Here is a 16031-nt window from a genome sequence, read left to right as displayed (position 1 = left end):
GCACTCTGGGCCCCATCCAGCCGGTGGGAACTCGCTCCAGCTGATGAGAGCACTCTTCTGGTCGGTGAGATAACCAGCCAGACTGTGACTTGGGGAGTCTGTTTGTCTTTGGCTTTTCTCAGCTACTTCTTTGGAAGGTTTTCACTGATTTCCAGGGAGAATTCCAGAGAAGCAATGGGTATAGTAGAGACAGCAGAGGCTTGGGAGTGGGATAAGGAGTGTCCAGAATTTGGCTTTGCTGCCAACCACCTATATGACCTTGACCCTGGGGCAAAACCGATGGGGGCCTCAGTTTCTGCAGCCACGAAGTGACTGTGTAGGGACCAGCATGAGGGAGAACCACTAACCCTGGCACCTGGGGGTGGACTCACTCTGCCCACTCTGCTGGTCAGTCCTGCATATAGGATGGTCGACACCTTCTAGAAGCCAGGCACTTTTACATACCATCTCATCACATCCTCACAACAACCCTGTGAGAAGGCTTTTAATACCTGTTTTACAGAGGAGGAAACTGAGCTTCAGAAAGCTGATGAGTGCTCAAGACCTCTTGATGGTACCAGGAGGCTCCTATCTCTCAGTCAGGGGTGCTTATTTCCATCCCATACACACACACAAAACACAATACTCCCTGGCTTCCCACACATACACACACGCTCCCCCATCTCCACCCCCAGCAGAGGAGGAAACTCCCCACAGAAGGGGCAAGCATCCAATCTTGTGACATCAGCATCACGTAAATGGGGCAGTACTGTGGAGCCCAAATTTAGTCCCCAACCTAAGTACATACACGCACACACACACAGGTTTATAAAACCCCTTCTCGACTTCCCTTGAGCCTGTTCTGAGTTCATTCAACCAGCCCCTGCTAGTGCTGGCTGCTCGTACATTAACCCCCTGCATAAGACCATCATTGGGCCTCTCAGTTCCATGATGTTCAGCCTCCCTCAGAGGCATCTGAGATCTAGGAAGAAGACCTTGGTGCTGCAAGAAAACACGAGATCTCATTCTTACCATCTCCATGAGAAAAAATCTATACATTCACAACAAAAAAGGCCTCTCTGATGTTTGTAAAGAGTCATAATGTCTCCCAGGGCCGGTACCTAATGATTCAGCATCATTTTTTCCATGAGACAAAAAAAAAAGGAAAAGAATATTCCCTTTTTATAAATTCCAAAACCTGGTGTTCACAGTGGCTACCTTGTAAAAAGAAACTTTTTTTTTTTTAAGTGGCACCAGTGGGGTCCACACAAGATTAGGATCCAGGGTTTTTGGGGTATCTGAACCCCAAGCAGACTCTCTGGTGAGGAGAATCTCCAGAGGCCTCACGTCTCTGCTCCAGGTTTGATTTTGCCTGATCTCATTCAGGGTTAATAGACTATTTCATGCTTTTCATCTTTAAGACCTGAAATAATTTCTCCTGCCTGAACTGAGGAACACGTTGTGCTGGCCTCCTTGCAGTCACAGGATCAAAAGCATTTCCCTAAATCATTTTTTAAAATCCTTATTAAACATGCCATAAGGTAAAGTGAGAAAAATTATTCACCCTTTTTTCCTTCATCTTTGTAACAGCATCATTGTCCTGGGGGGTGGGGGGAGGAATAAGAAGCAAATTGTCTTTTTTCTTTTTTTAAGGAAAAACACTTACAAAATCCAAAATAAGAACAAATAATTAGATCTGAACATGAAAGTCTCTTATGTATTTTAAAAAATTAATTTCAAGATTTCTCCCCAAAAGTGGCTTTCCTAGTGCAGGTTAAAAGGGATTCCTTGTGCTATCAATGTGTGATGGGTTTGACCATCACACTTCTGCAGACACAGGTGCCCGCATTCCTGCACAGCTGTGCCCTCCACAGCCCGCCTCACTCAGGCCCCTCACGGCTTACAGACCTTTGGAGGTTCTGACCTCCTGCACAGGTCCCACCCCAGGGAGCACTGCAGGACACAGGTAATTCTCATCCATAGGATGTGAGCGCTAAAGGGACCTTCACAATCATCAAAGCCAACCCCTTCCCCCAGAATTGTAGAACCATGGCATCTCAGATGTGGAAATCTGTCTCTTCCTACTCGTAGTTTAAGAGCAAAGGAAGACAAAAACCCATCTCCAGTGCAGGGACGTGAAACATTTATCCCAGCTGGGAGGCTGGACATTCAGCAGACAGGCAGCAGGCAGGAATCTGCAGCAGTGATAGCCCAGGATGGGTGTCAGTGGGTCAGAGCTGGCAGGCACTCTGTCTTGGTGGCTTTATCGGAGGCAGGTTTAGACTGCGGCTTTTCTTCAGGGGCTGTTTGCTCTTTGCTTTCAAAGGCAGTTTCAGCTTGCTAGAACTGGAACCCCAGGACACAGTGGGAAGGGTCTTTTGGAATCAGACCAGACACGTGTGTTCAAAGTCTGCTCCTCCAAAGTGAGAGAGTAGCACTGATATATATACACACTAAATGTAAAAGAGATAGCTAGTGGGAAGCAGCCGCATAGCACAGGGAGATCAGCTGGCTGCTTTGTGACCACCTAGAGGGGTGGGATAGGGAGGGTGGGAGGGAGATGCAAGAGGGAGGAGATATGGGGATATATGTATATGTAGAGCTGATTCACTTTGTTATACAGCAGAAACTAACACACCATTGTAAAGCAGTCATACTCCAATGAAGATGTTAAAAAAAAAAAGTCTTCTCCACTTCTAACTATCTGGGTCACCTTGCACCCCTCTCCAAATCTCTGCTTCCTTATCTGTAATTTACCAGGATCACTGACACCCTATCTGTCTAGGTCTCAGCAGAAAACAGGACTCCACTCACCTGGATCAACTAAAGAGAACAGGCAGGACTCCTTAGAGAGGGTGGGTGATATTAAGGAAAGCAACATGGGCTGTTGATGCACCCCAGATCTAACCACCAGCCTCTGGGAGAAGTAAGGAGAAGGAACAGCCCAAGACAACGGGAGCTGTGGAGCAGAGGCTGCTCATAGCAGCTCATCATGGAGCACAGTTCCTCTGCAGTCAGTCTTCAAAGCAGGAGGGAGCAGAGAAAAAAATACCTTGACCTCTCTCTTCTGTGCCCTGATCTCCTGCGGGTGCCTCCCCAGTGGGTCAGTCGCAACCAGAAACCATCCTGCAAGGCAGCCAGGAGATGAGGCCGTGGGGTCACTTCCTGGGGTTCAGAGCTGGATGGGGATAGTAGGGGTAGGTGTAGAAAATGGAGTCTCACCACACGTTATCTTTATTTTGTCTTGTTACGAGGACAAAAGTAATGTCTGTAAAGCACTTAGTATGTAGCCTGATGCGTAGTAGTATCTCAACAAATGAAAGCAATTTTTTTTATTATTCCTATTCACAATTAGGCTCTTTAAGGCAACTGTGTCCTGCCTTGTTTTCACACAAAAAGCCTCAGAAGCACTCCTTAGATGCCTGACGTGTGCCGTGACTTGTGGAGATACAAGCGTTAATATGACCCCAAGGCTGCCCTCAGGGAGAGAAGATCCATGGACATGGATGCCCGTGAGACTAGGCAGAAGGTGACAAGGGTCACAGCTCTGCTTCCCAGCTGCAAGCTCCTCTAAGGCCAGGACCACAGCTTCTAGTGCTGTTTTCTTTCTTAATACTTAAAAACTTTTCTTTTTCCAATAAGTCTAATTAGAATACATGCTTATTGTAGAAAATGTGGAACTTGCAGAAAAGCATAAAGAAGAGAATAAAAATTACCTCTCTCCCCTCTCCAGAGACAGTCACTTAATACTTTTGTGAATCTCCCTCCTACTCTGCATGCTGTTTTATTAGAATTATTCTCATGTTAGATGTACAATTTGTATCCTGATGGTTGTTTGGGGTTTTTTTCCACTTTTTCATAAGCATTGAAACCTTTCCAAAAATATCTTTTAATCACTTCATAAGAGTAAATCACATGGTTGGGAACATGAACTCAGAGTCAGCAGACTAACATCTAATTGCAGCTTCACCAGTTCTTAGCTGCATGACAATGGACAAGTTACTTAAATTTCCTGAGCCGCAGCTTCTTCATTTGTAAAATGACGCAAAGGGAGGTTAAAATAGGCATCTTACAAAGTTGTAGTAAAAGAAATAAGATAATTTTGAGAAACAGTAGTTCCGTATCTGGGACATAATAGAGAGCTAAATGGTAATTATCATAATTGTCATTATTAGTCCATAGTCATTCCTCTATTGGTGAATATTTAGGGTGTTTTTTATTTATTTTTAATTAAATAATTCTGTTATGACATTTTTGAACTTTAATCTCTTTCCGCACTTCGACTTTTTCCTTAGGGTATATAAAGCTATTGGTCCTGGCTATAAACATTTAAAACTTCAAGTTCTGGAGCCAGGTGGCCTGGACTTATGTCCCAGTTATGCTACTTACTAGCTGTGTGATACTGGAAAAGTTGCTCAACCTTTCTGTGCTTCAGTTTCCTCTTCTCTAAAATGAAATAATAGTACCAGCTGTTGTGAGGATTAAATGAGATAATAAATACAAAGTGCCTGGCACAGGTAAACAAAATAAATGTTAGCCTATGTTATTACCATGCATACTGCTAATTACATTCTTTTACTCATCTATCCCCAACGGCTTTCGGCACTGGGCTGGGTATCAGTAGATTTCCAGTTACTACATATTAAACTGGTTGCTATGAGTGTTCCTTGCATACTCTGGGAGATGCCCTGCCTGCTCGTTTGGGGGTTAACCCAAGGCCAGTTCTCTCACGTCATCCTGTCCACATCCTGCCCCCACCCCATCCCCAGTGCCTACAGCCTGTATCTTTCCTTTTTGCCTCAGTTCAACTTGTAACACTGTTCACCTGTTACAGAGTTCCCTAGACAGACCCCAAATAGTATAAGACCTCTCCAGAGGCTTCTGGGATGATAGGCCAGAGTCCCTGCCTCCACCGCTGCCACCCAAGGGTTTAGGGACCCTTCCTGGGACTTGGGCCCATAGCCCTTCTCTTATTTCTCACCCAAAGCCTGGAGAATTCGAGCACCTATTATTCAGGGCACTGGAGGCAATCCACTGCAGGCAATCCACTGCAAAACCCAAATGGGAAGATTGGTTTATGCCAAAGGGTAGGGTTGTGTAAATAACCCAGAAACCCAGCAATTACAGGCACACCAGGACCTGCAGCTGAGGTGTTGGCAACACACCGTTAGCCACAGCTGCTACCAGGTTTGTGTGTAGCTACCAACCTCCAGCGGAAATGCATGATTTGGGAGTAAGTAGACTGATTCATGAGGATGGTGAATTTCCACAGGTTGGGTGCATGGGATGGATAATCAAGTGGCTAGTTCCATAATCTATCCTTTCCAGGAGGAATTCTACAACAAAGCTTGAAACTCAGATCTTGAATTCTCAGAGGTGATTTCCATCTTGCTAAATGTTCATGCACATTCTGATACTCCCAAGCAAAATGTCAGTTCTTCACCCCACAAATGTTTATTAAGCACCTACTATGTGCACGCACTGTATCAGGATTAGTGGGTTAATCATTATCTAGAACAGGAAAAGCAAATACACAACAAGTATATCGTATATCCCCTATCCTTCCCCCAAGGCAGACACCAATCCTCCCAAAAGCCTAGACATTGTCTCAGAGCCCATCTCGACATGGGGCCCCAGGCAGTCCTACCAATCCAGTTGACATGCCATATTAAACCTGTTTGCAGTCTTGGAGCTCAAGTGCTACAAGTACTTAGAGAAAATGGAGACAGCAGGGAAAAGAAGTCTAAGCAGCCATCAGTCATGTGGGAATGAGGTGGGGTAATTTTGAAAACAGCTCCACAGCTGGTTGGTGTAACAATGCAAGCTAATCAAGACGATGGGTCCAGGCCAAGAGCACAGGCTGCTGTGTGACCCTGAGCAGGTCACTCCACCTCTCTGGCCCCGGTTTTCTTCTTTCTAAAATGGGGCTGATAATAAGAATACCCTCCTCATAGGGTAGTTATGATAAGTAAATGAGACGATGCAATGTAAATTGTTTAACAACACCTGTCCTATAGAAAGCAGTTTGCTTTTATTAATTAAATATAGACTGTATTTGGGTAAAGAAGAAGAAATTTCCCTCTTCCAAACAACCCAGTAGAAGGACATTCTGGACACTTGATAAGATAGAAGAATTTTAGGCCCAAGAACTAGAACTAGTTGTCTTATTTCCATTGGAAAATGTGCTTGTTGAACCCCACAGAGCTAGTTCCCAGGAACTGCCCCAGAACACAAAGGTGTGGTCATTAGGGCATATTTCTTAGCTGGAGCTCTGTCTCACCCCAAAACTGACACCATCAAACAGAGGCAAAAGTAAAAATGACAGTGTGTTCTCTTGCTTTTGTCAGCTGCCTAAAAGGCAATATATCCTTTGATTTGTGAAAGGGGACCCTTGCCAAATACATGGAATAGTCCAACAGAATTCATCTGGAAATCGACGAGAATGCCAAATATATTGTACTCCTATTCTGCCTTCTTTTGTTGGATAATATTTATTATATTATTGGGTTGGCCAAAAAGTTCATTCAGTTTTAAGTAAAAATAAAAGACACTTTTTTCATTTTCACCAAGAACTTTATTGAACAACGTATTCACTACCAGAACGAACTTTTTGGCCAACCCAATACAAACAGAAGTCCTCTTAGACATTTAGGAAATTCAGAGAAGGAAAAAGAGGAAAATAAAAAGCATTCATAATTCTACCACCCAGAAAAAAAAAAGGGGGGTATCTATCTATTCATCCATACTTCTCCCTCTGCTTTTTAAATTTTAAAAATACAACATTTTTTATTTTAAAATTTTCTGCTTAAATGATCTTTCTCTCTCGCTCTCCACCCTATTCCCCTCTAGTTTATCATTACCAGTTGAAGATTCAGTTCAGCAACGAAATTGAGAAACCAGCAGAACCAACTTTCGCCATGTCACTCCTCGGAACAAAAGAGGAAATGCAGAAAATCCCCATCACTCTGTGAGTATGCGGTACAGCCCCGTCCGTGGTGATGAGAGGCTTAATTTTCTCCCAGGGTCTGGATGGACCCTGCGTTTCAAGGGTCAGGCCAGACACAACTTACTTTTCTCAGCGCATTATGACTGCCCCAAACACCCTGTCAGATGGGACATCCACTCACACTCAGCACCTCGTCATCCCTCCGCAGCCTCACCCAGTCCCAACGATTACTTTATGCTGCTGCTACCTGTGTTTGTGATGGGCCCAGTGCGACAGGGACTGGAATGGAGAGGGAGGCCAGAGGTGGCCGTCCATGTCTGCAGTACAGGAAGTAGATCCCAGCAGAGGAGTGGTGATGGCTGGAGCAGGTGTCCCCAGGAAGGCCCTGAGCGCCTTTCCAGTGAGTTCTGAAAAACATAACCCAGAAATAACACTGGTATCATTCAACGTGGCACAAATTTTCCATTCAGTCAGCCTGCACTGCCAGCCCTCCCCATCTGTCCTTTGCCCGGCTGCACACCTGCTCACAACATGGGCAGTGGCCTCAACGTCTCCTGCAGAGGCTCCGCACCTTCACTGGCCAGAAAAGGCCTGCTGGCTGCTTTTTCTCAGCATCTTGACCCTCAGCCTGGGCTCTCCTTGGGAAGTGACACTAGCTTTCACCCACTCCAGGGACAGTCCTCAGCTTTCTGAGAATTGCCCGCAGCTTTGAACCTCTGATCATCACACTGATTCAGTCGCTCAGCAAGGATGTGTTGGTGCTCAGCACTAGAGGTAGAGATGACACTAAACTTAGGATGCTCCCAGCCTAGTGGGGTGGGTGGATTCCTAAACGATGCTTTACAACATACTACAGGAGGAGCTACGATGAGCCAAGCAAGGGAATCCTCCAGCCACCTGTCTCACCCTAAATCCAGTGTTAACTCTGCGCTGTCCCAAATCTCTCCCCGGGAGATTGTTCTAAGTAGTGGAAAGGGCATCTGGCAGTTCTGTCAATGTTGGGACATTTTAATGTCTTGGAGATTAGTGAGGAAAGCTGATAATGATACCTAAGGATCTGCATTTAAATCTTGCTCCAAACTGGTGCATCCTTTTTATATGTGGTTTTCTATTACCGCTATACTTGTTGTTTTAACAGAAGTTTCTATTTATGTGGGGAGGACAAAAGCATCGATCTGGAGAGAAGACTGTCGTGTGGCTCTAATATGTTGATCAAACCTACAGAGAGCAGTATGGCCCAGAGACCACTGCCAAAGCCCCTGCCCTCATCAGGGCAGTTTTCCCGACTTGTTAATCTGGAAACTAGGAAGCCTGAGCTAAACAAAGCTAACTAGACTCATTACCGTAGAACTCTTAGGGCGTTTTTAATATGCTAACACAGAAAATAAGATGGTTTTCCCAATGTTATTGGTCTAGGAAAACCCTTTCTATCCTGGCACACCTATTCCTGTCTCTATTAATAGTCTGTCCAATACCAGTTTGGGAAATGCAGCAGAAAAGACCATCCCAAATCATTCAGGCAAACCTAACATATCCTGAATGTGCCTAAGCATCACTTTGCTGTTAAAAATCAACTGACTGTGTCTGGTTTCCTTTGCATCTTCAAGGAACAAAGGAATTACTAGTAATAAAACCTATTCCTTTCTTATCACATTGGATTTGGATATTGGTGAGCTGATCATGATCAAGTTCAAGTGGGAAAACAGTCTGGTGTGGTCCAACGTCTGGAACACGGTCCAAACCATCATCCCCTGGGGAAGAGAGTCCCTTCACTCGGGCCTTGTTCTGAAGAGCATCAGAGTCAAAGCGGGAGAAACACAGCAAAGGTGAGTGCTGTTTCAACCTCCTCCTAACATCTGTTAAGCATCTACCTATGTCAGCATTTTACAGTTTACTATTTGCATTTATCTTATGAAGTGGGCATTATTATCTCCTAACGATGCCATGTAGATGCTCAGAAAGATGAAATGACCATCCTGAGTTCACAAAGCCATAGGTGGAAGGACCAGGATCTGCACCTAGGTCTTCTGATTTCTAGTCTAGACTCTTCCCTCTGCCCACAGTTAACAGCCACCTGCCTCCGGAGTTTGAGGACAACTCACTAGCCCGGTGCTTTTCAAATTTCACCAGGTGATGTCAATGCTGCGGGTCCAAGGACCACACTTTGAATAGCAAGGACCTAGACGTGACATTTCTTCTTTGTTGTTTACCCAGAGAAACGCTTTTAACAAATCACAATCTCAAAATCTCACACTGTGGTGGCACCTTTCACATCTAAGAACGCCAAGGGATCACTAGGGAACTTATTGACTATGCAGAATTCCACCTGAATAGCCACCTGAAGAGCTTCTGATTGGCTGTGGTCTGTGAAGGACCACACATTTGGAGCCCTAAGAAATTCTGATGTGGACCACTGGATTACCGTCAGGAGGTGCAGCTCTGTGTGACTGAACGTCTCCCTCAGCCCAAAGTCTCTAGGGACAGGAGGGGCTGGGTTGGGGGCAGGGAGTGAAGGAAAGAAAGGATGTCCAGCGGCTCCTTCAGGCCTCTCAGCAGAGCAAAAGAATGCCCAATGTGTTTTACTATGGCAAACGTGCTTTTCTTTGGTTCTGCAGTTCCCCATGAAAGGAGAATCCTGTCCTTCCCCAGACCTTTTCCTATCTCCTCCCCACTGTATTTAGGAAACTTGTCTCTCCTCTCCGACTGCCCTTTGTTGGCCAGCCTATTGCTCTCTTTGGCTTGCTGTCAGCAGAGTTGGAGAACAGCATGCCTCTCACCTCTAAACTACTCTCTTCCCTCACCCCTCAGGTCTCACTGCTAGGAGCGGCCTGTGGCTGATTTATGCCCCGAGTCCCTTACACAACCACACTCTGAGTTTTTATCTCCCTGGGATACAAAATCCTGGCAATTACTAAGAGCATACTCTGCAGTCTGCCAACAGATTTCTCCGCATGATCAATTTGAGAAAATTAAACTGCTTCTCTCCTCTTATACACTTAGCTATTCTTGCATGACTTTTTGGCCCTTTAGAAGAGCTCAACTGAGCACCACCCGTCCCCAGATTCTCTCAGCTGGAGAGTAATTCCTCAGTCTTAGTGGTTGCTTGCCATGGCAATTCTAGGTGACTTGACCTGAAAGGTAGTATAAAACACAGCACTACCTTCTCCCCTGGTGCTTACCACATGGCTCTGAGGAAGGAAAGAGGAGAGGGACAGGAGTGCTGCTTACAGAGCTCCTGCTGCACCATGGGCTTGAATGAGGTGCTCTAGAGCATTCATCTCATGGAAGCGTCCCAGTGACCTTCTGAAATGGGTAGTATTGCTGTGCAGATTAGGAATCTGAGGCTCAAGGAGTTACACAGCTTAGGGACATTGCTCATAACTGTCTGAACCCAGATCTGACTTGGTTTGTTTGACTCATTACCCGTTTGTTGCCAGAGCACAGCTTCCAACAGCTCCTCCCCCCCATTAGTCTTGGTCCCATTAATCTGACCTTCTCTGGTCTAATCTAGCAGAGTTGCAGAGCTGGAAGTTAATATATATGTACATCACACCTTTCCTCACGGCTGCAGGAGGGACATCATGAAAAAGGGGGAGGGAGTCTGGGACCTATAGTTTTTTAAGTTTTTAACTCCGTGAGCCCTATGGGTCTTTGCAGTACCCAACACCATCGGCGGGGGCGGGGTACCAAAAAAATCTGAGTTGTAGCTTTTGGCAGAAAGAAACTCAAGGACCTAATTAGGAAAACAAGATGCATTGATTTTACTAATGATATGCTCCATCCCAGGGCTTCTCAAACTTTAATATGCACACAAATCATCTGGGAATCGTGTTAAAATGTAGGTTCTGCTTTGGTAGGTAGAGATGGAGCCTGGGATTCTACATTTCTAACAAGCTCCCAGGTGCTTCTGATGCTGCTGGTCCATGGATTGCACTTTGAACAGTAAGAGTCTAGTACTGCATGGTCTATAGGAAGTCTAAGAAGAAAGACATCAGTTCAGGTTGGTGCTGTTCGGTCAGTGCTGCAACAGGCTTTGGAGAGGCCAAGAGGCATTCCCGGAGAGACAGGCAGTGAACAAACCATATATAGGCAGAATCCAATGACTTCTGCATCAGCTAGTCCCAAAGTCGAATTTTGATTTCACTGCGTCCACCTATGGAGGCTCAGACAATAGCTGCACCTCTCTGAGACTCAGTTCTCTAGTAACAAATAGGAATTATAATATGTATCTCATGAGACTAATAACTACCAATTTTTGAGTACCTTCTACCATCTGAAATCCCAGAGCTGGGATGCAGATATTAAACCTCATTCTCAATCTCTTTGCTAACTACAAGAAAAAAAAAAAGGTTAAATAACTTGCTCTGTGCCTCCACGGAAGGAATTCAATGAGAGGTGATTTTCTTCCCCCAAGCACAAAGTCAGGGATGAGAGGGACTGTTGTGGGGTGAAGAGCAGAGCAGAGAATATTCGTCCTGTAGCAAGAAGTGAAAAGTGATTGGCTAAACAAAATGGGATGTTTGATTGCCACAGTAATCATATAAATGCAAAACAAAAATCAGTGAAATTATCACTGGTCACCCACTAGTTTGGCAGGAATTCAAAGACAGATAACATCTAGAGCTGGTACAGGTGTGGAGAGATGGGCATTTTCATACATTATTCGTGGGAGTACAAATTACAGAGCTTCTGTAGGGGAATTTCACTCAACAACTAACATTTAGTGAGCACATATCTTATGCTAGACACTGCTGTGTATACAGCAGTGAACAGAGTGGACAAAGCCCTTGGTCTCATAGAATTTATATTATCAAAATTTGACATATGCATAATCTTGACCCAGAATTTTATGCTAGGTGCCTATCCCGGAGAAATACTCAAAATATCCACAAAGGATATCTATGTACAAAAATGTCTATTGCAGTACTATTTGTAAATACTAAACCATTGGGGAAAAATCCCAATCTCCATTAACAGGAAAATGGCTAAATGCATTGTCATACATCCATACACTGGAAGGTTATGCAGCAGGTGAAAAAGACTGAAATAGATTTTTTTGAAATATAGTTGCTTTATAGTGTTTCAGGTATACAGCAAAGTGATTCAGTATATATGTATATTCTTTTTCAGATTCTTTTCCATTGTAGGTTATTACAAAGTATTGAATATAGTTCTCTGTGCTATACAGTATGTCCTTGCTGTTTATCTACTTTATAGATAGTAGTATGTATCTGTTAACTGCAAATTCCCCATTTATCCCTCCCCCCACTTCTCCCCTTGGTAACCATAAGTTTGTTTTCTATGTCTGTGAGTCTCTTTCTGTTTTGTAAATAAGTTTATTCGTATCACTTTTTTTTAGATCACATATAAGTGATACCATATGATATTTGCCTTTCTCTGTCCGACTTACTTCACTTAGTATGAGAATCTCTAGGTCCAGCCGAGAATGAAATAGATTTGTATGTGCTGATGTGAACAGTTCTCCAAGTACATTATTTGATGACAAGAAATTTTTTCAGAAAAATACAACAAATGTGATGTTTGTATATGAACATCTGTATATGTGTAAATACATAGAAAGAGGTCCAGAAAGACAGAAAGCAAATCATGAAAGCAGGGAGGGGAGTGATATTAGTGAAAGGTGATGGAGAAGAGGGTCTTTAATATTCAACCTTATATATTTCTTTATTGTCTGAATTTTTTAAGAATGCATTCATAATTACTCACAATAATTTTTAATTTAAAAAGTTTGATTTAGTAAAGACTTGACCTTAGATGCAATTCAAAAAAAAAAGAAGCTATAAACTACAATTCTCTGTGACTACTGCTTTTTTTTTTTTTTTTTCTTTCAGATAGATGCAATTGAAGTTAGTAACACAAAATAGCATCTCAGGCCAAACCAGTGGTCAAAGTTGTCAGCCGTTGGTCTCCAAGAGAGACCCAAAGCACTTAGTGATATCCTCTGTGGCTGGAGGACCAGATAAGAGGAAAGGGTGGGGCTTATAGGGCTGAGCCAGGCAGATGCTGATGACAGTGGCCTCATACCCAGGGACCTTTAAGAAGGGCATTGACAAACTGGAGTGTGTCCAAAAAAGGAAGGCTGGGCACGAAGCCTGCCTGTGAGGAACAGTTGAAGAAAGTGCTAATGTTTGCCTTGGAGACAGGGTAATGTAGTGAAAGAAACCATTGTTACCCTCAAACCTTTGATGAGCTGTATAAAGGAGAACAAAGCAGGGCTGCCCCAAGGACTTTCAGTTCTTACAGAACTGAAATCACACCACACAGAGCTCCGGGAAGCCTTACACTGATTGCTTTCACTGACCTGGGCTTTGTTTTTCTCTGAAGTTATGAAAATATTTGCAGTCATAAGGATCTAATTTTTTTTTTAAATAGCATGTGTTACTAAACAGCATGTCAAATTGGGTATCTGACAAAGGATGAAACACTTCAATAAGCTCCATCCAAAACTTAGTGCTATGTTTGCTTGATGTTTTCTATGCAGAATGACCTTTTGCTCAGAAAACATGAATGATCTACAACTTCACCCAACCCAGGAGAAAACCTTTGTGAGATGTGAATCAAACTCTAAAAAACTGAAGCGAAAGATCAGATGAGCTTTAATGAAGACCCAGTGTGAAGAATAAATGATTTTATTCCTTATCTGGAATTGTTGCCTTGTTTGAAAACCAAAGTTATATAAAGAAACTTGTATAAAGCTTTAATAGATTTAAGATTTAAAGGGGAGCACATTTCACTGTTATAAACTCAGCTTTTTAAAACTATGTGATGTAACTATGTTCAAATATTAGTGTAACCAAAAATTTCCCAATTTTATGTCTGACTGAATGGTAATATATGCAAATAAGTACAAATGTAAGAGCCATTTTAGATCCGTTGTTCTAATTTAAAATGCCTTTTACAATTAAGTCAAATTTCCCATATTTCCTTGCTAGTTTGTTCTGTTCAGTTTTTTGAAGCATGCTGGAAAGATACTTCTTTATTATATAACTAGCATTTCCATAAAGTGAAATTCCGATTAATCACAGTTGTGTGTCCCAAAGTACACACCTTTTAAGACCATTCAGCTCACCAAAAGAAGAAAAATTCTACTTAAACTAAAAGTTACCATCATACGAATCATACAGTTATTTCACTGAACCAAACCAATTATAGTAGAATTCTCCTAAAACTACTGATGATAACCATGAAAGCTGAAGAGTTGGTCGTTTTAATGATTAAATTACTACTGAAATACAATTTTCCTCTTTTACTAATGCTTGCCACAAAAGCTAATGGAAAACTTGGAATATCTCAAAGACTTAGATAGCAAATCTCAAATGGACCAATAAACAAATTAATGATGTTTTGACCAGCAAACTCCATCACAGAGCATGTGAAGGAAATATTAGATACATCCCTTGGATGTAAATCCCTTGGATCTGTGTGTCAAGTAATTCAGAGAGGAGGAGCACACTATACACGTTCAACAACCTCACCCGACACTGGCATAGCCTCAGCTCTATACAGCTCATAATTCATATGCTCTTCACCAGAGCAGGGCCCCTGGAAACAAAAGTCCTGAAGACATACCTGCCTCTGATGAAATCAATTTAAGAGGATCTTGCGTGATTCACTTTTATTTCCCTTGGAAAGACCCGCGAAACTGAAGGATATGGGGGAAGAAGGACAGCTGGGTCAAGGTTGTACTGTGTCCTGCATACTAATCTTGACTACAAAAGCACCTGACCGCCCTTTTAGGTATTGTGTGTGTGTGTCTAGAAATTACAGATATTAAAGTGAACACTGTTTCCCATCATGTCTAAAATACTAAGATTTACAATAAAGTCATGTTTGTGTCGGATGGGCATGTTTTCTCATTGACTATCCAGAGGGAATTTAAAATATCACTTTTTGAACATACTCTTTGCCATATACCCCATAGAATCTATGCACAAGTCGAACAATACTCCTGTCAGCCTTGAAAACATCACAACGAGAGACAGCCCAAATACCCACCCATGCGGTGCATAAATGAACAGTGGTATATCCTTACTCATGGTTGTTACACAGCAGTGAAAAAGGTGACCCAAAGCTGCACACACAACAAGAAAGGGCTGAGTCTAGAGTGAGACAGAGAGGCGTCCAGGGGGCAGAAGTTAAGGAAGCACTTGTGGGTTTGTGTATTTACACAAAGACACAAAATATATATGTAGTTTGTTACGAGGAGAACTAAACTATAGTGTTAAGGATGGACAAATAGGTGGTAAAACACTTACGTAAAAGCAATAACATCCCTAGCACACAGTGAGGCTGCGGTAATCTAGGAAAGAGGAAGTGCACACCAGAGTTCCAGGTGCCAGCAACATTGTACTTGTCACTCCGCGTGGTGGTTGCACAGGTGTCCATTTTTATAACCAGTCTTTAAACTGTACATATATATTTTATGCACTCACTTTTAGTATGAATGTCACATTTTGCAATACAAAAAAAAAGGGCAGAGTTTAAAACCAACGTTTTTCTACTCTAGTGTGATGCATTCCAATACTAATTAGTTTCACACAAAATATAATTAGAAAGTATTTCATCTTTAGTAGGAAAACTTAAAGTGACACAGGAGGTCATAACATTGGGGGCAGAGAAATCAATAAGCGACCAACATGACAAATGGTTCATGGGAACATTTGAGACTCCTCTTGGCATGGATTATTTCCACTTGGGAAGATGTGTTCATCGACATCACATTTTCCGAAGTACATCTTAGGAGGGAATTCAAATAGGGAAACTGAATAATGCAGCCACATCTGTTCATTGCCCATGCAAAATGCTGACTGCTATGCTGATTATATGCACCTCTCTCCAAAGAATCTGTATGTATGAGCCCACTCAGGAAAGATAACACTAGCATACTGCCTTTCAGGCAAAAGCCTGTTTGTGCTTTTACTTGTAAGAGCCCAGGGAAAGAAATGGGGCGTCAATTACACTGCAGCTGGGCTCTTTGAGGTGCCTGAAGCCAGAGAGAAGGAAACAAGCACTCCATTCAACACTAAAGTCAATGCACCGTCCTGCAGAGCCAAGCCGCCTGTCTTCGGTGTTCACCTTGATAATG

At 43.0% G+C, this 16031-nt stretch overlaps 1 protein-coding gene across 1 annotated transcript in view; it reads left to right on the top strand.

Annotated features, from left to right (window-relative positions):
• The window catches only part of LIPC (lipase C, hepatic type), a 154695-nt gene extending 139880 nt beyond the window's left edge, over positions 1–14815 (top strand). Inside the window, exons 7-9 of the mRNA XM_060005891.1 lie at positions 6829–6946; positions 8533–8751; positions 13428–14815. Coding sequence (XP_059861874.1) covers positions 6829–6946; positions 8533–8751; positions 13428–13539 — 449 coding nt within the window. The 3' untranslated portion in view covers positions 13540–14815. The remainder of the gene's footprint in view (positions 1–6828; positions 6947–8532; positions 8752–13427) is intronic.
• The last annotated feature ends 1216 nt before the right edge of the window (positions 14816–16031 follow it).

This window comes from Delphinus delphis, chromosome 2 (assembly GCF_949987515.2).
Source record: "Delphinus delphis chromosome 2, mDelDel1.2, whole genome shotgun sequence".
Taxonomy (NCBI): domain Eukaryota; kingdom Metazoa; phylum Chordata; class Mammalia; order Artiodactyla; family Delphinidae; genus Delphinus; species Delphinus delphis.
The sequence above is the reverse complement of the archived record's forward strand: the minus strand, read 5'-3'. Positions and strand labels throughout refer to the sequence as shown.